Here is a 20816-nt window from a genome sequence, read left to right as displayed (position 1 = left end):
CCTGCCCATGAGAGTGTCGGCCTGATCAGCGACGAGCCGAGGGATTAAGGAGAGATGCAGTTGAGAATCTAAGGGTTCTCATCCTGAGCTTATGACAGAGAGAGCTCAGGCGGCTCCATGTAATTCACAGTGTAAAATTTTGTCTCTATTCACTCTAAACATGCTATTCTGATTTATTCTGATTTATAAAGTTTTTCACTGCTCGACGCCTTCGTTGTCATCCTTCACGCCCAACGCCAATTAAAATCAGAAGAAGAAAGGGGAAAAAGACCTCTACTGACATACTTAGCCGAAAAATGTTCCACTGATCAAAACATTTTTTTTTAGCTAGAAAGACATTCAAATTAAAGGTGGCAGTTTTTTCATGTGCAAATTGCTTACTCCATCTAATTTACACCAATACATGGCAAAGTGGATTTGGAGTCCATATGGCCTGAAATGAATTCTTTATTGAACCAAAGTTTTCATACTTGTTTTCAAGTTTTCATAGTGAGAAAAATTATCAAATACACTGAGCAAATGCAAGAAAATGAGTCTAAGGGAAACTGTATAACAGCTGGTGATATTAGTGAACAGTCTTTTCTACCCTTGCAGGGGAAAGTACTCTGGAAGAAGCTTTTCGTACAACCTGACGTCCACGGCCAAAAACAGGCAGAAGATAATTCTGTCCACCTGCGATAGAAAAAAGATAAACGAGCAAATTAACATTAATTGAAGGCTTCCACCAATGGTTAAATCAAAGTGAAGTTTGCAGTCTGGTAGTATACAAATTCCCAATTTAGCACCAAAGAAGGAAAGGTATGCCAATTCTCAGACTCAGACTCAGTGAGATGCCAGAAAGTTCTTATTTTCACACAAAAAAAGCACGCTTATCAGATATCAAGAAGTTCATGGCTTATGGGCTTTAATGCCCCACGACTCAAGCTATGAGATGCAGTACCAGAGGGCTCTAGGTAATGATAGCCATTTACATGGGGCTCTTTAATGTGCACTGACATTATGTTGCAATGTATGCATGCTCCACACTGCTCTTTCAACACACTGCGACATAATATTGCAACAGTGTGTTGCAGTGGCATTTGTATGCTGGCATTTCGCCTCCATTGAAACGCAGACACTGCAGTCAGGTTTGCACCTGGCTCACTAGCCGTTAACCACTAAGTTACAGTGATGGAGCAAGACAAGAAGCAATGGTATGTGTCAACACTGATGTACAATCATCATCTTAGCTTCAATGCTGGCCTGCCAGATGTGCGCTGACATTACAAACTCGCCAAGACAGTCATAACAGAGTTGGAATCGGACCTTCTTGTGTAGGCAAAAATCGAATTACGTGTGGTTACACATAATCAAGTGCCATGTACATCACGTAATTAACTTCACAGGCAAATCTGAGACCACAACAGCCTGCCTACATAACTTGTTCCTAGAGACATTCAAAAAAAGACTTGTCACACAAGGCAATCCTGACTGGTATTGCCTTCACAAAGTCCCAAATACATGTGCGCAGTTAGTGTTTAATGGTGAGCCTAGAAGTGGTGCTACTGCTAACCTCGATTTGCTTTTTTGTTTTTTTTTTTTCAAGCACAACAATGACAGTGTGTTTGGGTTTCTACCATGGTAGTTGACTGTGCTCTGGAGCAGGCTTCTGAATGTTTTAGAGCGCAGCTCTTACGCCCCTGTTTGGTGGTTGAGCTGCGTCGCCACTGGTGCCGTTTCCGGCATAACTGAGTGAAAGAGAGCCATGACACAAAGAGTGCTTTGTACGTAGGCATGCACATACATACAAGCACCTCCCGAATTCTTTGCAATAATATATTGCAAAACCGCTTAAATAGCTGAATCCAAATTTCGCATTAGGCAGTATCGTAACTGTCCTTAAAATCTTTCCTTTTGCGAGGACTCAATTGAAGTGTGTTCGGCACAATTTTCCTTGAAAATGACACTTTCATAACATGACTTCACACAGTGCCTCTCTTAGTGCAGCTAGCAATCAATCATGCAGCATCTTATCAAACCAACCACTTCATTGCATTCAGCACAGGGCTTAAAGGTTGCCAAGTTGCTGACGTCCTTTTGGCATTCTTGGTAAAATGTTGACTCTATAGAACTTATGCACAGCCTAAATCAGAATGGGCTTTCTTTTTCCAGTGATGTTGAACTACATGGCAAGACGAAACTAAACATAAATTTGGTTGACTGTACAACGTCTGTTATGGAGTGGACACAGTGCACCAACAAATTCCAGTTGAACCCGGTTATATCGAATTTTGGTTATATCAAACTCACGGAATATCCCCTTGAAAATCCCATGTAAAAGTTGGCCACTGTCTTTGCCCCGGAAAGGGGAAGGGTCCGCGAGGCGCAATCCGTACAATGAACTACCACAAACCAAACTGGGTGAACCACTTTTACTTTGGACAATCATAAAAAGAATAACCAAGTCGCTGCTTTAGCGACAAACAGACACAAGGAAGACCGCGGAAGTGTGCAGTTAACAATCTTCACCACAAAGAAAAGTTGAAAGGAACAACACCATAATCAGGCACTCACACCGAACGTCCAGAAACAGCGTCAAAACGCAGCAACGATGAAAAAACACTCCGTCCACGTACGTCTCGCCAAACGCTGTCCACGCCGGACGAAGCAAAAGCCTTCCCCCCCTGTCCCGCGGCTTTCTTATCTGGAGACCACTATCCCGCTTCCAATGCGCGGATTTCCTCTCAAGCGCATGTGCTGCCGCGACTGCAGTTGTTGCACTGTTTAAGTGATTACGTTGCCGCGGCCGAGGGCCGAAGGCCTGACAAAGTATAGGAAAGCCGCGTCATATATCGAACTCAATTTCACCGATCGTTCGATATATCGAACTCCGCACCACGCACTGGAAAGTGTGCCTTCCCCAAAGACGATCGCATCACCCTTGGCCGTTTGCCACGTGACGTTTTCAAGCCACGCGCGGAAGGAATGAGAGGGGACAGTTCGGCGACGGCTGGTCTGGGCAGCGCCGCGCCCATTCCCCAAAGGCGCGCACATCTGCAGTTATCGTTTCCCGCGCGCCAGCACATGACGTTTGCAGGCCATATGCATGGGTGTGCCCATTCTTTTGCCGAGCTCTCTCTCCTTCAGCACGCGCTACACATGCGCCAAGCCAGCTCAGCCAACACCACCTACGTTTTCTCCAGCGTGTGTTGCGAACCCTCTGCGTGCGGCGGCTGACGTGGCTATGGCGCCTGCGGACGTTAAGAAGCGGCAGATCTCTCTCTCTCTCTCTTTTTTTTTGCGAGAGTCATCCATTTACATCGTTGTGATGTACGAGCGGTGTAGCGTAAGATATGGCGGCTGCAAACGTTAAGAAGCGGCAGGGCTTTTTTTTTTTTTTTTTTTTTTTTGCGGGAGGCGTTTATCCTTGCATGTATGAATTAATGAAAGCACGCGGTCAGCTGCTGCGATCATGACGCCCGCCCCAAGCGCGGCGTGATAAATCGAACCAGGCTTGTGCAATCAAGCCATCACGGGCACTCTGCTAAGTTCGCTCCCCGCCACGGCAGGAGCTACCAAAAGATAAACACAGCGTGACGTTATCGCTGCGCAGCATCTTGGCACGCTGCTAAGAAATGAGTTGTGGATGAGGCGACCGAAACGGAGTGACGCGCGCCATCGACATGCAAGCGAAAACGCTCGCGATTTCTGCCGCGGCGACACAGAAACCTTGTTTTGAGCTGCCGTGGTGGCTCGAGCGGCGAGAGGGACGCAGTTCCAACAAATTTGAAATTTTTCGCTCTGTCGCTGCCGCTCTTCGCTGAGATCGCTCAATCGCTTGCATGTGAGCGAGCTGGCCTTAACGCTTTTTTTTTTTTTTCAAAATTCTCGGGTGCAAAAGTGGAGGGTGGGTTCATTATGCGAGTGGGTTGATTACGCGACAAATACGGTATCGTTTTTTCGCCTAGTAAGTGCCGCCACAAGTCGATTTCTGTATATCGAATTATCGATATATAGAACTATTTCGCGATCCCCTTCGAGTTCGATATATCCGGGTTCAACTACAACAGACAGTATATAGTACTGTAAAATGAGAAACTGCTTTTCAACAAAGGCAGAAGTGTACACACATGCCTGAACATTACATGCATGCTAGCAAAGTGGTGTGATTTTGACCCATACTTGTTTTCCCTGTTTAGTATGAGAGATGTCCAATAAGTTTTTGCACATAAGCCTACAATGCTTCAATTACAGAATGGAAACAACAGGCCTTGCATTGATAAAGTGAAGTATGGGATGGCGCGCCCTCAAGCAAACTGGCATTTGAAAATGGCCCCCCCAAGCAGTTCATCTCCACTAGAAGAAGGGGCTGCCATTCTGCTCCTATCCCTTAGTGCTGAAATGTAGAAACTTCTCAAGGGTAAGAAGTGTCTCATGTCTGACAAAGACTCAACAATGAAGCATACTGCTGTCGTTAACAGAAGCCCTAATTATTTACGAAGGTAGGCAGAAACTAATGCAATCTAGAGTTACAAGACGAATTGTGTTCATCGGGGTTCAGACAAAAACAAGTAGCCTTGTCAAAACACTGGCTAACGGACTTTGGGTCCTCGCCTTTGCACTTGTGCGATCATTTTATTGTCAAGAATTTAATTTTCCTGCCTTCTGCATCACGACAGGGGGCGAATAAACAGGAAAGTAATGATCTCCCGAGAAAAAACTAACAATCTGAATTCTTTGCTGGGTCAGACGGTTCTCAAGAACTTTGCTGTATTACAAGGAAGTAACAGCCCAGGGTCCACATTCCGACTTTGCGTTGTTTTCAGAAGTGTCGTTTTCGCCTCATTTCGAGTCATTCAACTCGTGGAAACATCGAAACCAGACATCAGTTCGGTTGCCACCACTTCTGGTTCTTCCATCAGTCAGATGAGGGCGAGAACGATACTTTTGTAAATGATGCAAACTCAGAATATGGGACATCACTTACTGAGCACCCTTCATATTACAATGGGACTTTTTTTTTCCCTTTGGCCAATGATAACTGCTTTCTCCAATTCAGTTCTGCGTGGGAAAAATTAGATGAGTACCTTGTGAGCATTCTCGTCCGCTTCAAGCCATTCGCGTGCCGTTGAGAGTGCCACGTGGGCTGCCTTCTCGTTGGGATAACCTGCCAACAGACGGAACACAGAAGAAACACAATGCACACTTACTGGTTTGGTTTGGTTTATGGGGTTTAATGTAGCAACTCAGGCTATGAAAGACGCCATAGCGGAGGACTCCAGGCAATTTCGACCACCTGGGGTTCTCTACCACACACTAACACCACACAGCCCAAGGGTACCTGGCTTTTTGCCTCTCTCAAAAAACGTGCAGTCAGGACTTGGTCCCGCATTCATAGACACGGAAATCGAGTGCCCTAACCCCTGCACCACCACAGCGGGGATAATGCACACCTGTTCAGAATGAAAAAACGGAAGCAGAAGAAGAAGACAAGAACTCAAACCTGGGCCAGGGGACGCTGCGCCGCTCTGTGCGCCAGCGCCTTCTATGGAGACCGTGGCAAAACCTCCATGCAGTGCAGCCGCATCGTCTGCTCCGTGTTGCATTTAAATGCATGCTGTCGTCTGCTCCACGCTGCATTCGAGTGCGTGTTTACGTGCGCGTGCGCGGTTGTTGCTCTCCTCCTGCCGCATTCTGGCCACCGTCGCGCTCCAAGAAAGGGGCAAAAAAGGACTACAATCATTAAATTACGCCGTGCTTTTCTGTACAACTTGTGTGGTAAACGGTAATGGGATGGTCATCAGCCTTTTGTTAAAGTATCTCGTACCGTTTTTTGTCCCTGGCAGTGCCGCAGTGGTCATCGCGGAACCGAGTCAGCCTCAAACAATAGATATGTCAATCGTTCTATCCTCATACAAGATTCTGCTTCAGGAGCTCAAAACTGCACACTTGCTCGAAGAGACAGAGTAGCTGTACAATTAAGAAGACAAAGGTTTCCATGCAGAGATGACCCCGTCTGCATGAAAAGTTGTCAGGCATTTTCTCGCTGTTCGTCTTGTGGAAAGAGAGAAAACTGCTGCAGGAATGGAATGCCTCGGCTTTTGGTGAATGACAAGGTCGTTAAGAACCAGTGATCGTTAAAGGTAGATAGGTCGTTGATTTCGGATGGCAGAGCCACATCAGCGAACTTCCCCTGGCCGCTGTCGGCATGAAGCAAAGGGTAACATCCAAAAGCACCGAAAACAGGCACCACGGCACCGGTAGCAACCTGTGTAGTCGTCACCGTGCTGAAGCGAATGGGTCATTATTGGTGGCAACATTTAGTTTCATTGACTTTGTCAGGGGGGTTGACTAAAACGTCTGTCCCCAAAGAGTTGAATGGGCCCCTTTCAAGTGAGCAGTCACAAAGGGAAGCTCCCTAACCAGCGCCCGGAGCACTCGCTGCTGTGTACATGCTTATCAATGATTCTCCAAGAGAAGGCTGCACCCTTCATTCTCTGAACAGGATGGACAGAGACATCGGGACTTCCACATTATTCTTTACTCTTCCTCACCTTACTAACACAAGAGGGGCAGCCTTGGGTCCCTCAATACCTGTCGCTTGCTTCTCGCCTTCAAGTAGCGAATCCCCGTTCATGTTTTTTTTTTTTTTCTTGTCTTAGAGCCTGCCAACACGCGCTCTTTGAAAAAAATGTTCTCGGTGATAATTTTTAAGGACCTGAAGCAGCGCGCAGTGACAATGGTCTATCAGTTAATTATAATTTCTCGATTTCGAAAGCACAGATAAAAAACACATTTACAACCAGCCTCCTTGTCAGCTGGGGAACCGAACAAAGCAAAAATGAGAACCCCCACTGGCAAAGAGTGCCGGCTTTGCGCGCATCTCTACGCGACTGTTCCTTCTCCTCCCCATTCTCCTTCTTCTGCTCTGTGTGCAGTGGGGCCCTGTCTGGCACGCACTCCCGCATGGGCGGGCTGTGCAGGCTTCACAGACGGCCGTGCACTGCGCGGCCGCGGCTGCGCGTAGGTTTTGCCGCTTTTCTCAGCTCCATCAGAAACCAAGCGCTGCCGTAGCAAAGCAAACTCCAGCTTGAGATCCCTATGACCACACTTTTATACAGCATACCAAAATTACTTGCACATGCTCCTTGCACATGCTTTTCACGCATTGTATGTACAGAAACAACTGGTTGAAATTTTTGTATTGCAGTCATGCAGTGTAGCTCCTAATGGCTAGACAGAGAAGTTGCGCCGTCGTTTTTAACAGTGCGTGCAATTTCTCCTTGCTCAGCGATATTAGTTTTAGGCTCTTCTCTCTTTCAAACTTTCGATGCTGCATTTACAGCCATACAAGTATCAGGAAGAACGGTTAAGTCCCCAAACAGGCATAAGGTGTCTGCGCATGAGCAGCCCATGTGATTGCCCTTAATTTAAAAGCCAGGAAAGGGAAAACACCAAGCAGATACTACTAATGAGGAAACACCTTTTACATCTTCTAGACTTAGTGCAAAAGCTGAATCGCAACACCTGACATCACTGAATTCTTGACATGATAGTAACTGGGGAAATGCCAGGAGTCTCCAAAGGACAACACCATCACTGCACCTGTGAGCATAACCCTTTGAACAAAGGCACATTATTCTTACCAAAATGCAACTTTTATATATATGCAGAGCTGAGCCCGAGAGACCAGATGTCTACTTTAAATGCCATGCACTCACACTGGGAAAATATTATGTTAAGATTTAAAAAAAAAAGTAAATTAACTAAAAAAAAAGTAAGCCCTCATTAGAACATTCACTTTTTTTAAATGAGAAAAAAAAAAAAAAAGAAAAAGAACGTATATGATTCGGGAAAATGCATGACCCAAACTGCCTCATTTTAAAAGATGCAACTGCTAAGTGAGGTAAACAGACACGCAATCAGCCTTCCACTCCATGAAAACATCTATTAGCAGTCTTGACATAAGGAACAAACAACTCCCTTTGTAACATTTGCAGAATTCAATCTGCACTGTCATTAGCATGGAAGAGATTTTGCAACAAATCTGTTCCACTGATGATAAAGTGGGGTTATGGCAATGAGACCTGCCACTGCAAGCCGCTACAGTGTGTTCAACTGTGTCTCTACAACTGCGCACACACATAGACCACCTTGAGGATGCCAGTTGACGCCACATGTTGAATGGTGGTGCACAGTAGCAGGCAACGGTAGTGGATTATGCTGTGCTACAACTCCTTAATGGCGGGCCAGGACCTCTGCAGCATCGTTTCTAGATGCTTAGCCCCCTTACATTACAGCATTGTATATTAAAGCTGTCGTGATGTCTGAATATCAATAAGCTTTCACTCTTCACACTCCGTTCCCCAGATTCGGCCCACTCATATTTAAGCATGTAGTTGTAGTTTTCAGATGCATCGACTTTTTTTTTCAAGGCACTGCAAACAGGCCACTGTGTTTACTGTTGCATCTCCTCAGTAATGAACCTCTCACATGTTAGCACATTGACCTTTATTTCTTTTTATGCTTCACCCCCTTGCACCAAGGCATTGTGAACAATTCATTATGGCAGCTGAGTTCATGTTACGTGGCCCCTGGTTCCGCTCGCAAGTATGTTAGCACAGGCACGGTTGATCCCTAAATGTATAATAGGATTAGACTTTGCTTAACTTTCGAACGAAGTAGACGGGACGTTTGTGCTATCCAGGAACACATTAACTAGGAGCAAAGTAGTGTAGTTCGATGGGACATATATACTAGTCGCGACTTTGAGTGTATGAAGCAAGAAATTGTAGAAACTAAAAATGTCTCAATTGAAAAGGAAAAGACAGAACAAACAAAAATAAACTGAGCCTTTCCTCATTCCCCGGTCCTGCTACTGCGCCCCTCATGGTCCCCCAATCCTGCTTTCCAACTAAAGCACTCTCCTACAGGATACGTGTGCTGCAATTCTTAAGGTGAAAGACAGCCCTATTATTCGGAAATCCATTGGTCATTGGTATTGCGAACACTTGACGGTGTCCAAGATGATGTCATCATGTAGATGTCCAGCGCAGTCAAACACAACTGGCTGTCGGGGTCGCCACCTATTACCTTACCAGTGGCACCCTCTAAGCTAAAGTCCAGCCGGGGGTGATTTGAATAAAGCAGTTTTGTGTTTGGTTCTGGAGCGGCACGGTTGCTTGGCTCTCTCTCCTGGCCTTCGTGGCTGGGGGTTGCCTCCTGGCACGACAGCACGGGAACGCCCGCACAACATGGTGTCAGAAGTCACAGCAGCATGAAATACTCATCTTGAAGCAGCTCTCTACGACCGTCAACGGCAAAAAGATGCTCCCGCTCCCGAACGAAAGCGCCTAGCAGGCCCAGTGGCTACGCCTCACTCTGCAACCGCCAGACGCGTTCGACTTCTGCAACCTGACAAGTTGGTCTTCAAGGACTATGCCGCTGTCTCCGGACTACGGAACGCTCCGCAAGACGTGCAGGTACGTAAGCTTCAGTACAGTATGGGTTTGGAAGCTCGCACGCTGCTAGACACTTTCTTACTCGATGCTGCCGCGTTAGCCTCCTACGACGCAGTTGTCAAACGCTTCTCCGAGCACTTTGTGCATCCCTGTAATGAACTCTACGAGTCGTCTTGTTTTCACAAGCGCGTTCAACAACCTGGTGAGAGTGTCAATGCATTTTACGTCGAACTATTCAAGTTAGTCAAACGTTGCAACTACCGCGACAGGTTTGTCATTGGATTGCTTGACACGCGTCTCTCCGAAAAGCTTTGCTGCTCCCCGAAGCTAACTCTCAAAGAAGCTTCGACGCAAGCTCGTCATTCCCAGGATGCGGACAAGGAACACTCACTTGCACAGGCTACCTCACAAGGCGTGGTCAACTTTGATGCTGCGACTCAAAAGTTTTTGCGACGGCCGGTCGACGCCAGAACGGATGCAAAGTCGAAATGCTATCGTGAACTTCTGGCTTATTTCTTCTGCGGCCGTGCATATCATGCATGCTCACAGTGCCTGGCAAGGAGCTCTATCTGCAACTGCTGCGGTAAGGAAGGTCATATTACTGAAGTTTGCCGCGCCAGGAAGTCGAGGCAGGTCAAACTCAATGCTATCCAATTGCACGCTCTCGAGTCCAGCTAAAGCCAAGTATGTGTATGTCACAATCAACAACTATACAGCTCAGTTCAAAGTAGACTCAGGGGCTGAGGCTTCCGCAGTCCCAAGTGACTTCCCTGGAGTCCCAGCTGAGCTCGTTAAGGTAGATGCTATTTTGACAGGGCCCAGTGGCCAGCCTCTGCGTGTACGAGGTTTGTAATTGGCACATCTATTTTGGCAAGGGAAGACTAGCTCCCATTGCCTTTACGTCACTGAGTCACTTTCAGTACCTTTACTGGGTCTACCAGCCACCCAAGCACTTGAAGTTGTAAAATTTTTGGGCACTGTCAACACTCCTGAGCCAACGCTTCATGCTGAACTGTTCTGTTTCCTGGGTACGCTCAGAGATGAGGAGACCATTCGCTTGAAACAAGATGTTGTGCCGTTTTCACTTAGTGCACCTCGATGGATACCAATCCCGCAGTGTGGAGTTGTTCGGCAAGAACTTGAAAAATTGAAAGCAACGACGTCATTCGCCGTATTGATAAACCATCTTCGTGGTGCGCCGGACTGGTGGTAGTGCCAAAAAGGAATGGAAAGTATCGTCTGTGTGTTGATCTGACTCGACTAAATAAAGTGGTTCTCAGGGAAAGACACATTTTGCCTACCGTTGAACAAGTTCTTGGGCTCATGGGTGACGCAGCTGTTTTTTCGAAGGTGGATGCAACTGCAGGCTTCCACCAAATCAAGCTGTCAGTGGACTCGCAAAAATTGACAACTTTCATCACACCTTTCGGGTCGCTACTGTTTTTGCCGACTGCCCTTCGGCATCACTCCTGCCCAGAGTATTTTCAAAAGCAAATGGCCAGGATCCTTGAAGGTCAGGAGGGTGTTGTCAACATGATTGATGATATTCTTGTTTTTGGACGCACCAAGCAGGAACACGATGCAAAGACTTTAGCAAGTGTTGACTCGTCTTGCAACTGCAGGCGTCACCTTGAACAAAGACAAGTTTTGCTTTGGGGTCTCCGAAGTCTCCTTCCTAGGCGTCGTCTTCTCAGCACAAGGCATCAAGCCAGACCCAGGCAAGATCGATGCAGTGTATGCAATGCCACCTCCCACAGACGTTGTAGGTGTCAGACGTTTACTTGGGATGGTAAATCATCTTGCCAAGTTCTTGCCTCATATTTTGGAAATCACTGCTTCGATATGCACCTTTCTCAATATGAATGCTAGTTGGACTTAGCAGCATGAACAGGAAGCTGCATTACAAAAATTCAAGGATCTTACGTGCAAACACTGCTTGGCCAAGTACCACCCATCGTATGCCGCAACAGTCTCTGCCTACGCCATCTCTTTTGGACTCGGAGCAGTCCTGCCACAAGCACAACCGACTGGTGAACGGAGGCCAGTAGCCTTTGCCTCAAGGGCAATGACAACCACAGAACAAAGGTACAGTCAAGCAGAAAAAGAGGCCTTGGCTTCAGCGTGGGCCATCCAGAAGTTTGACGAGTTCACCAGAGGCATCAGCTTCACCGTAGAAACTGATCACCTTGCTCTCGTGTCATTGTTTGGCAAAATGAAACTTGACGTGCTTCCTCCGAGGGTGCAGAGCAAAGACTCAGGCTTAAGACAATGCCTTACCAGTTTCAGATAACGTACGTACCTAGAAGATTGTTGGCTACAGCAGATGCATTGTCTAGCATCCCTCCCAAAGTGTGCCCAGTAGACACTGTGGAACTTTTTGCTACCAAAGTCGTGGCTTCTGCTCCAGCTGTGCTTCCTGTGAGCATGCAGGATATCAGGAATTCCCAAAGTTGTGATGGAGAATGCACCACGCTCATCTCTTTCTGCCAGCACGGCTGGCCAAAGAAGTCAAAGATACCCCTTCTCGTGCCAAAGTATGAATCAGTGAAGGATGAACTTTCTGTTTGTGATGGCCTTCTTCTCAAAGGAACTCGCCTCCTGATCCCCTCAGCAATGAGGCCAGCAGTCTTGACGCTTCTGCATGAAGGACATCAGGGCATCAGCCGCATCAAGGCCCTCGCTCGTGAATCTATGGGGTGGCCTGGCATAACAGCGGAGATAACCTCCTTCGTGACCAGCTGTGAAAGGTGCGCCCTTACTCGAGTGAATTCACCAGAACCACTCCTTCATACAAACCTCCCTGGTCGTCCCTGGGAAGTTCTATGCATGTACTTCTTTCACCACAACTCTCAAACCTTTCTGATGGTCGTGGACTACTACTCCCGGTTCCTAGAGGTGGCGACACTGAAAAGTACAACAGCTGCAGTGGTCACTGAGGTGCTCAAAAGCCTGTTTGCCCGTCATGGGATACCACAACAGATTAAGCCAGACAACGGTCTGCCCGTTTCTTCACATGAATTTGCCGCATTTGCTGCATCTTATGGTTTTGACCACATTGCCAGTAGCCCCCACTACCCACAGTCTAACCTAACGGAGAGGCAGAGCGAATGATCCGGACTGTGAAAGACATCTTCCGTAAGGCAGAAGATCCTCACTTGGCCCTTCTCAGCTATGGAGTACACCAGGTGTGAGTGGCTTCAGCCTGGCTCAGCTCCTAATGGGAAGGCAACTGAGAACTTGAGTCCCAAAGCCGGATGAAAAGCTTCATCCACACTTGCCCGAAGGAAGGAGGTAGCCCTCAGAGATGACCCTTACAAGAAAAAGACTGCAAAGGACTTCAACCGACATCATCGCGTTAGGGACCTGCCATCACTTCAGTCCGGTGAACAGGTCTGGGTTCGATCCGACCAGGTGCGTGCTACAGTTCTGAGCAAGGCACAACGTCCAAGGTCCTTCGTTGTCGAAACGGAGCGAGGAACGATTCTGCAGTGGAATCGTCAACACCTTGTTTCCTTTGTGCTGAGGGCAGCTGATCCCGCACTTCTCCAGCCTCACCGCCCAACTCAAGAGGCAGCAGCACCTGATCTGCCGCATGTTACAGAGGGACCTTCTTTACGTCCTGGTGACGGTGTTCTGCTTACCCGTAGCGGCCGCCGTGTAGTACCACCAGACTGCTTGAACTTGTAATTGAGGGGAGGAGATGCTGGGGTCGCCATCCATTAACTTACCAGTGGCGCCCTCTAAGCTGAAGCCCAGCCGGGGATGATTTGAGTAAAGCAGTTTTGTGTTTAGTTCTAGAGAGGCGTGGTTGCTTGGCTATCTCGCCCGGCCTTCGTGGCTGGGGGTCGCCTCCCGGCACGACAGCACGGGAGCGCCCACACAACAGAGCGCGGTGGTTGTACCTACATAGTGAGTACCATTTGTTCGCACTGAATCACTGACGGATTTTCTTGTGGTACCAACTCTCCTGAAATAAGTATTAAAATTGTTATGCAACTTGTTCCTGCACAGCATGCTGGGTGGTGCTATACCATTTCAGGTTGCATTTGGCCATGCATCTCCGAGCCAAGTTGGAGGGTAGCTTGTGACAGATTCAAACTGACGACATATGTGCTTCAATTTGCATGAGTTCAAACCGAGGTTTCAGTGATCAGGGCTCCCAGACACCATGTGAAGCACAGCCACCCATTTCCAATACCATAGAGGTAACAATATATGCGAACACTTACACTAAATACAAAACCAGCAGAAAAAAATTAATGCATGTGGAAAATTTCCCTCATTTCACCAGTGCAACCATAAACCTTTCGAAATCCTACACATATGCATGTTAAGTGTCTCGGCCAAATTTCTTTCAGTTTACCAACATTAAATATGCGACTCGCAAAAAAGCCATTCCTTAGGGTGAAGCCGTGCGGCAGCAGGAGTGGTGGAGTAGGTGAGGACGGGGACAATGGCTTTACACCAACTACAGCCAGTGGGAGGAAGGAGCAATTCGGCAGCTGTAGCCAATAAAAGCGAGTCGATATTGCGCCAGCTGCAGACGGTGGCTTGAGAGAGTGTATCACAGGAGCTGTAGCTGGTATATATCTCGTCAAACTTTAGCTGGCTCTCTTGACCACCTCAACAGGCACTGAAGTGCGGTGCAGAAACTAGTAACCAATGGATGAGGATGATTCTAAGGATCTCAAAGCTAAACAGCAAAACATTTTAGCGTGCCTATGTTGAATTTTGCTCAGCCATGTAGATCGGAAGTCTTTTCTTTCCTGTAATAGGTCGTAATACTGGTGAGGAAAAAAGCAAATACTTTTCCTTACCGTAAACACCCGTGGAGATGCATGGGAATGCCTGAAAAAAGAGAAAAAAAAGAAAAATTAAATGCTGATGAGCAGTAATTTATTTCAGATACCTAGAGGCCCTAGTAGGCTTTACATTTAATATCTCGGTAGTTACTTGCAGCACTACCAAAGGAAGGATGAATGCAGAGGCTACGTCGAGACACCGTGGAATATAGTGCCAATGCAAAATGGGCATATGAAATAACGAGCTTTAAAGGGCCACTGTCCAGGGTAGGACCTTTTAAGCGAAGGAGCCCAGTGTTTCGATCAGGTACCGGAGATAGTCTGTGCAAAATGCTACAGTGACACGTGAGCTGCAAAGCAACGAAAATAGAAATCAAAGCTCTCTCATGCTCTCCTTCGGGAAGCCAGCTTTCCCATTCCCTGCGCTGGCTCGTCGAGCTGCAGCTATTACGTATTTGTCGAGAGCGACGTCCATCGGTCCGTCTCGCTGTCTGAGGGTGATGAGTGTCTACCGCTCGCTGCGCGCTTTTCCCTCACCACGGCCAGACTGAATTCAGCGGCATGCGCTCCCTCGCCCGTTCTCTCTCTCTCTCTCTCTCTCTTTTTTTTTTGCACACGCGGAGTGCCACGCCTCACCTCCCGCCAAACGCGGAGGAGGAAGGAGAGTTTGTCTTGCGGAGGCTAGACGACCTCAGGCAGGAGAGTGAAAAACCTTTGCGAGGGAACGGAAGGAGAGAAGCACGACAGAATCGGGTGATTCAGGTGACTTTAACTGCATTATTAGTTACTCTTTTCAAAAACATTTTGCGGTCGTGCGTTCTGGGGGTGAAGTTTCACGGTCACCGGGGAAGAAAATATTTTCGACCAGAGGGTGGACAGTGGGCCTTTAAAGGGCGCAATAGCCAAATATAATTTCATATCAAGCTTTGGTATGTGCAATGTTATGTATGCTATTTCTTTGAGTTTAGCGTGCACGACTCTTACATACACTAAAATAGCATTGCTAGCACAGTGGGATGCTTTGAAGCAGAACATCTCGCTTTACAGTGAGCTCTTCATTATTATTGGGTGTTTCAGTATGTTCGCTGGTCACAAACAGTGCAAAAGGCTTTTGTTTGGCCTTAGCTTACTTATGGAAACATCCATGAGTGATAAATTCTTATTTATTTTTCCTTTTATGTGATGATTGTGCCACTTCTAGGCCTAAAGAAGAATTTTGATATCTTGAAAAAAAAAAAAATGGTTTTCCTTCCATAAAAAAGATGACGTCACTAGGCTGCAGTTTGTAACCACGTTTGCACACCCCATACTAAATGTGCAGGTGTGCCAAACAGTACAATATCATACACAATGCTAATCTAAAACATGCTGATGCTTTATACAGCATCTGGTTATATCGTTTCCAAGCATACCGGCATGTGCCGGCAGCAGACGAAGCGCTCATGGAAAGAAAGGGCTCAATGACACACTACTGACTAACCGGCACCTGTGTCGAGTAAGGCTGTGACATCATCTCATCAATCGTTTCATACAAATCGGAAGTAGCACATCAGATGCGTTGCTGCCTGGCCCCAGCTAAATATCGTCGAATCGGTGTGACGGTGATAGAGGATCTTCATATTTCCCGACATCAGCGGCTCTGTTTCCAGAGGCTGCTGGTATTAATTTTCCTGGCGAGGCATGATGGAGAACGGTAGCTCGTTTGGGATGGAGACCAACACTCGGTATCCGGACATGATGGGATGCTGTCGCGCAGAAAGGTGGGAAGCGATCTTAGTACGCCATTCGCCATTCCGAGAGCAAGGGCCGTCCGGTGCGAAAACCCGCAGGTACACGCGGTGGTATGAGCATGCCCTGTAAAGGTGACCTGCTTCACTACGATTTTAATGGAGAGGCCAACAATCCAGGGTCTGCCATATATGGCTGCAAGTTGGCGGAGTGGAGTCACGAGGAGGGCCCTGTGGCTGAAGTGCTGGAGTCCGTTGATGCTGACGTCCGACAGGGGAGCCTTAAGTAGGATAGACATGTACGTGGTTCTCGCGTCAAACTGGTAGGGAACGTCAGGTGCCATACGCACCTCATCCCGGACGACAGGGAAAAGATGGATGGCATGTTGCAGGTCCTCTCTCATGACGGAACAGGTGAAGCTGTGTAACACATCTGGTTCGCTAGCGAGATGCATAAACAGTACATCGGGCCCAATGTTGATGTTGCGATTGTACTGACGGACTCGTTGTTGCAGCACTGTCTCCATGGTGGCAGCCTCACGGAGGAACTTGGTCACAGTGCGCGGTAGGCTGTACACCAGTCCCGCAAAAAGCTCTTGCTTTAACGCTTCGCATTAGGTGGCGAAGCTTCTCTTCCATTGCGTCTGGGTCTGTGCGCCTAAACTGCGCCGATCGCACCTTCCGATACGTCAAGAATTTCTTGTCCAACCGAACGGCAACGATAGGAATGGGTGACATGAGATCGGATCTTCAAGACATGCCAAACTAGGGCACGCCACAGGGATCGGTCATCTCTCCGCTCCTCTTCAACATCGCCATGGTTAGAATCGCAAGGGCTCTGCAACAGGTTCCGAACATTGGATACACCCTGTATGCTGATGACATTACGATCTGGACAACCAGCGGCTCTCTAGGCCAGAAAGAAGAAACACTTCAAGCAGCCGCAACCTGCGTGGAAAGAGAGGTCTTTCGATGCGGGCTCCAATGCTCCCCAGATAAATCTGAAGTCATCCGCATACGTGGGTACCACTATACATCATCAGGCAATCTTAGCATCCTCCTGCATGGGGTCCCAATCCGGGAAATGCCACTCATACGAATCCTGGGTCTCTGGCTCCAAAGTGATAGAAAAGTAGACCACGTGCTCCACCTCCTCAAGAATACAACACAGCAGATCTCTAAAATGTTCCGCCGGGTGGCCAGAAACAGAAAAGGCATGCGGGAAGAAGACACAATCCGTCTGGTGCAGGCGTTGGTCATCAGTCGCCTCTCCTATGGACTACCTTACCTCACCCTGCTCCGAAGAGATCTCAACAAAGTTGGTTGGTTGGTTGGTTTGTGGGGTTTAACGTCCCAAAGCGACTCAGGCTATGAGAGACGCCGTAGTGGAGGACTCCGGTAATTTCGACCACCTGGGGTTGTAAACGCAATGATACGTACAGCTTACAGGAACGCGTTAGGCCTCCCACCATACTACTCCAACGTCAAATTGGAAGCTCTTGGACTGCAAAACACATTTGAAGAAATTCAAGAGGCTGTCCTCCTGTCCCAAAAGGAACGCCTTCTGTCAACTGAGACTGGCCGGCTCATTCTCGAGCGCGTTGGCTATCCTTCGGACGTACAAGCTATACAGTCAACGACTAACATTCCTGTTCCGTACCGGGCAAGAGTATATGTGTCCCCGCTCCCAAAGAACATGTCTCCAGTCCACAACGAAGGCAGAAGACACGCGCGAGTGAATTATCTTAAACGTGCAGTGGAACGCAGTCCGAGAACTGTCTATGTGGATGCCGCTCTATACGAGCATACATCGAACGCAGCAGCAGCCGTGGTGGTGGGCTCTTCATACACAGAAGTCTCCAGCATGTCCATCCCGCACTGTACTATCACAGAAGCGGAAGTGGCGGCAATCGTGCTGGCCATTACCTACGGAGACGCGACCAATTGAGAGCTGCACATAATCACCAACTCACAAGCGGCGTGTCGGCTCCTTCTTGCAGGCAGAATACCTAAAAAATTAGCTCGCTTCACAACTAACCCATTGGCTACAACCTCACAGCTCAAACATCAGATCACTTGGGTTCCGGGGCACTCTGGATTGGAAGGTAATGAGGTCGCGGATAGGCTAGCTCAAGGTCACACAAACCGAGCGGCCACCAATCCCGATCTCACAACCAGCATTCCTGTCCCAGTGACGTACGGCGCGCAACTTAAGTACCTACGGGAACAACGTAGGATTTATCCCCCTCCACACAAGGGTCTAAATGCACAAGAAATGCGGGAATGGAGACAGCTCCAAACCAACACTTATCCCAACCTACATCAATACAACATAATGTTCCCAGAACACTACACAGACATATGCCCTTGGTGCAACGACCAGCCCACCGCCTACCACGTCACATGGGGGTGCACAGGCCCCAAACCTTCACACATAAACATGCACCATTCGGAGGCGCAGTGGGAGGCCACTCTGCAATGCTATGATCTAGAGACCCAGCGTAGGCTAGTAACTCAGGCAAGAGCGGCAGCCCAGGCCACTGGGGTCTTGAAATGAAGAAAAGGCTTGCCAGGATCACAATGAACCTTCATGACTTTCAAATCATGTCCGCACAAACTTTACAAGAGAGAAGCTGACTTGAAGCTTATGCTCATCGCTTCACCCATTGTAACGAGGAACAGGCTCGAACGTGCCAAAGTCCTCGGCGTTTTCAAACACGTCACCATTAAAAATCGTGGTGTTCGCGGCTGATGGCGCAGGAAGCCTGCTCTCAGATGTCACTGCAGCTGGTTCTGTGGCCATCCGAGGCTGCGTCATCCTGGCAGTGACCGGAAGGGGTCCGAATTCGGGGGGTTCTCCACGTGGGCGACGGCTGAGGTGCTGATGGACCGGAGTAAGCTCTGTGGGTGCCAGGTAGGTTATCCAGGACTGGAATAGTACCTGGCACTGCTTCTACCAGATTTGTAACATTATGTTACACAAAAGGCAATCTGGAACCAAAGAACTAGAAAGTCAGGCGAGCACGAGCCAGAGCACAGTTTCACTTCTTCACCGTCTTCTCCAATCACGTGCATCAGTCTCTATCATCTTCTATGACGTGTCATTATGACAAGGCATAGTGAAAAACGCCCAACATATTTTCATGATTTCCTGCGGCAGTTTATAGTTTCCATAGTGTTGGAAAGAACTGATGAGACGGAGTATAAAGGAAGCATTTATTGATCAAAAACACTGTATTCAGGACTAAACATAAAGTAATAAAAGAAGTAAGCAGACAAAGAGTTTGGTTTGGTTTATAGGGTTTAATGTCCCCCAAAAATAAAGGGATGCCGTAGTGGAGGACTCTGAAAAACGACATTGTACGCATGCAAAACGATGTTAGCTGCTAGGCTGTCGGGCTGCTTGCCCCCCTTCTGCGGTTTGTGTTGATGGGTGCTTGAAGGCACTGTGTAAACTGTGCAAACTGTGTGAAAACATCTGTATGTACACGACAGCCCTCACTTCGAGAGTACCTTCTGATTGGTTAGTCTTTTTTTCTTGCTGGCTATACGCACCTATGTCTGCAATAAAGGTTTGTGTGGTGAACCAGTCAAACGCAACTTCTGCATGTGATGGGCTGAACATGTTATCACCACATCAGGTCTTTCTGCCGACATGATGCCAAGAAAGCAAAAAAAAAAAAAAAAAGTATGATGGAAGATTGTGCTTGTGAAAGCAGGCAAACCATATACAACTGTGCCTTATGATATGGACACTTTGGTCCATAATCAAGTGTATGTAAAACATGTTGTGCATAAAAACATATCTGGTGAGACCATTGTGATTACAATCTGATTTCTTTTTTCCCAACTTTGGAGAGTTAAGTCTATATTAGACAACTGCTTAGACAAATGACGTGATGCAGCCTTCAGACTGATATGATGCTGTTATGAAGTTGTACATGTTACATTCCATACTTGTTGGGTTGACGGCTCTACTCTCACCAGACTGCATGCCAACTCAGCTTTATTGGTATCGAGTAGCTATACAGCTGCATGCCCCAACTGAGGTATTCTCGACATCATCAGAACCAAATGTCATTAATGGACATCATCATCGTCATCATCACCAGCAGCAGCCTGACTATACTCACTGCAGGGCGAAGGCTTCTCCCATACTTCTCCAATTAACCCGGTCCTCTGCTAGCGCCATCCACTTGACCCCTGCGAACTTCTTAACCTTGTCCGCCCACCTAACCTTTCTGCCGCCCTCTGCTACGCTTTCCTTCTCTTGAAATCCAGTTTGTTACCCTAAGCGACCATCAGTTATCCTCTCTTCCCACTACTATGCGCACAAGCTACAAAACTTTTGGTCTCTTAGAAACCTTATTATGTAATGAGTAGGGCTTCAACTTTTTATGAGTTATGACCAAATCTATAACTTCCCAAACTTCTCATTCTCCCATAGGACAGAGAAGTAAAAGGTAAGCTGTATTCTGCCTAAGACTCCAACCTATGAGAGCAAATGCTCCATACATGAGTTGGACTGTATTCTCAACTTAACACTGAAGAGTAGTAGTTCATACAGATAAAAAAATTGCTAGTACTTCCTACTGACAGAAAGGCTACTTTTCCTTAGTGAAGCTCTCATCATAAGCTAGCAAAAAAAAAAAAGAATGAGAGAAAGGCACCGGTCACAATAGGTCACTTCCAATTGAGATGTGGTGTCGACGAGGGAAATTTTTGTTCGCGCATGAGGGAGAACAAGAGACTGACCGTTAAGGTGTTTTCTAATCACAAGTGAACTTCTATTGCAGGAAAAAAGAAAAAATGAGAGATCCATTATCACTTGAGGCCAAGAGTTGTTG

At 47.4% G+C, this 20816-nt stretch overlaps 1 protein-coding gene and 1 pseudogene across 4 annotated transcripts in view; one reads left to right on the top strand and one right to left on the bottom strand.

The window, feature by feature from the left end:
• Positions 1–416: 416 nt before the first annotated feature.
• Positions 417–20816, bottom strand: part of LOC146175419 (uncharacterized) — a 50520-nt gene continuing 30120 nt past the window's right edge. For all 4 annotated transcript variants that reach the window (XM_084581756.1, XM_084581757.1, XM_084581755.1 and 1 more), the window contains 3 exons: positions 14258–14288; positions 5067–5146; positions 417–672 (listed from right to left, as the gene is read on the bottom strand). In XM_084581756.1, coding sequence (XP_084437882.1) covers positions 583–672; positions 5067–5146; positions 14258–14288 — 201 coding nt within the window. In that variant the 3' untranslated portion in view covers positions 417–582. The remainder of the gene's footprint in view (positions 673–5066; positions 5147–14257; positions 14289–20816) is intronic.
• On the top strand, positions 7837–11488 carry LOC146175420 (uncharacterized; annotated as a pseudogene).

This window comes from Amblyomma maculatum, chromosome 10 (assembly GCF_055883805.1).
Source record: "Amblyomma maculatum isolate TAMU_Amacu chromosome 10, ASM5588380v1, whole genome shotgun sequence".
In the NCBI taxonomy this organism is placed as follows: domain Eukaryota; kingdom Metazoa; phylum Arthropoda; class Arachnida; order Ixodida; family Ixodidae; genus Amblyomma; species Amblyomma maculatum.
Note: the sequence above shows the minus strand (reverse complement) of the source record. Positions and strands in the feature narration are given on the sequence as shown.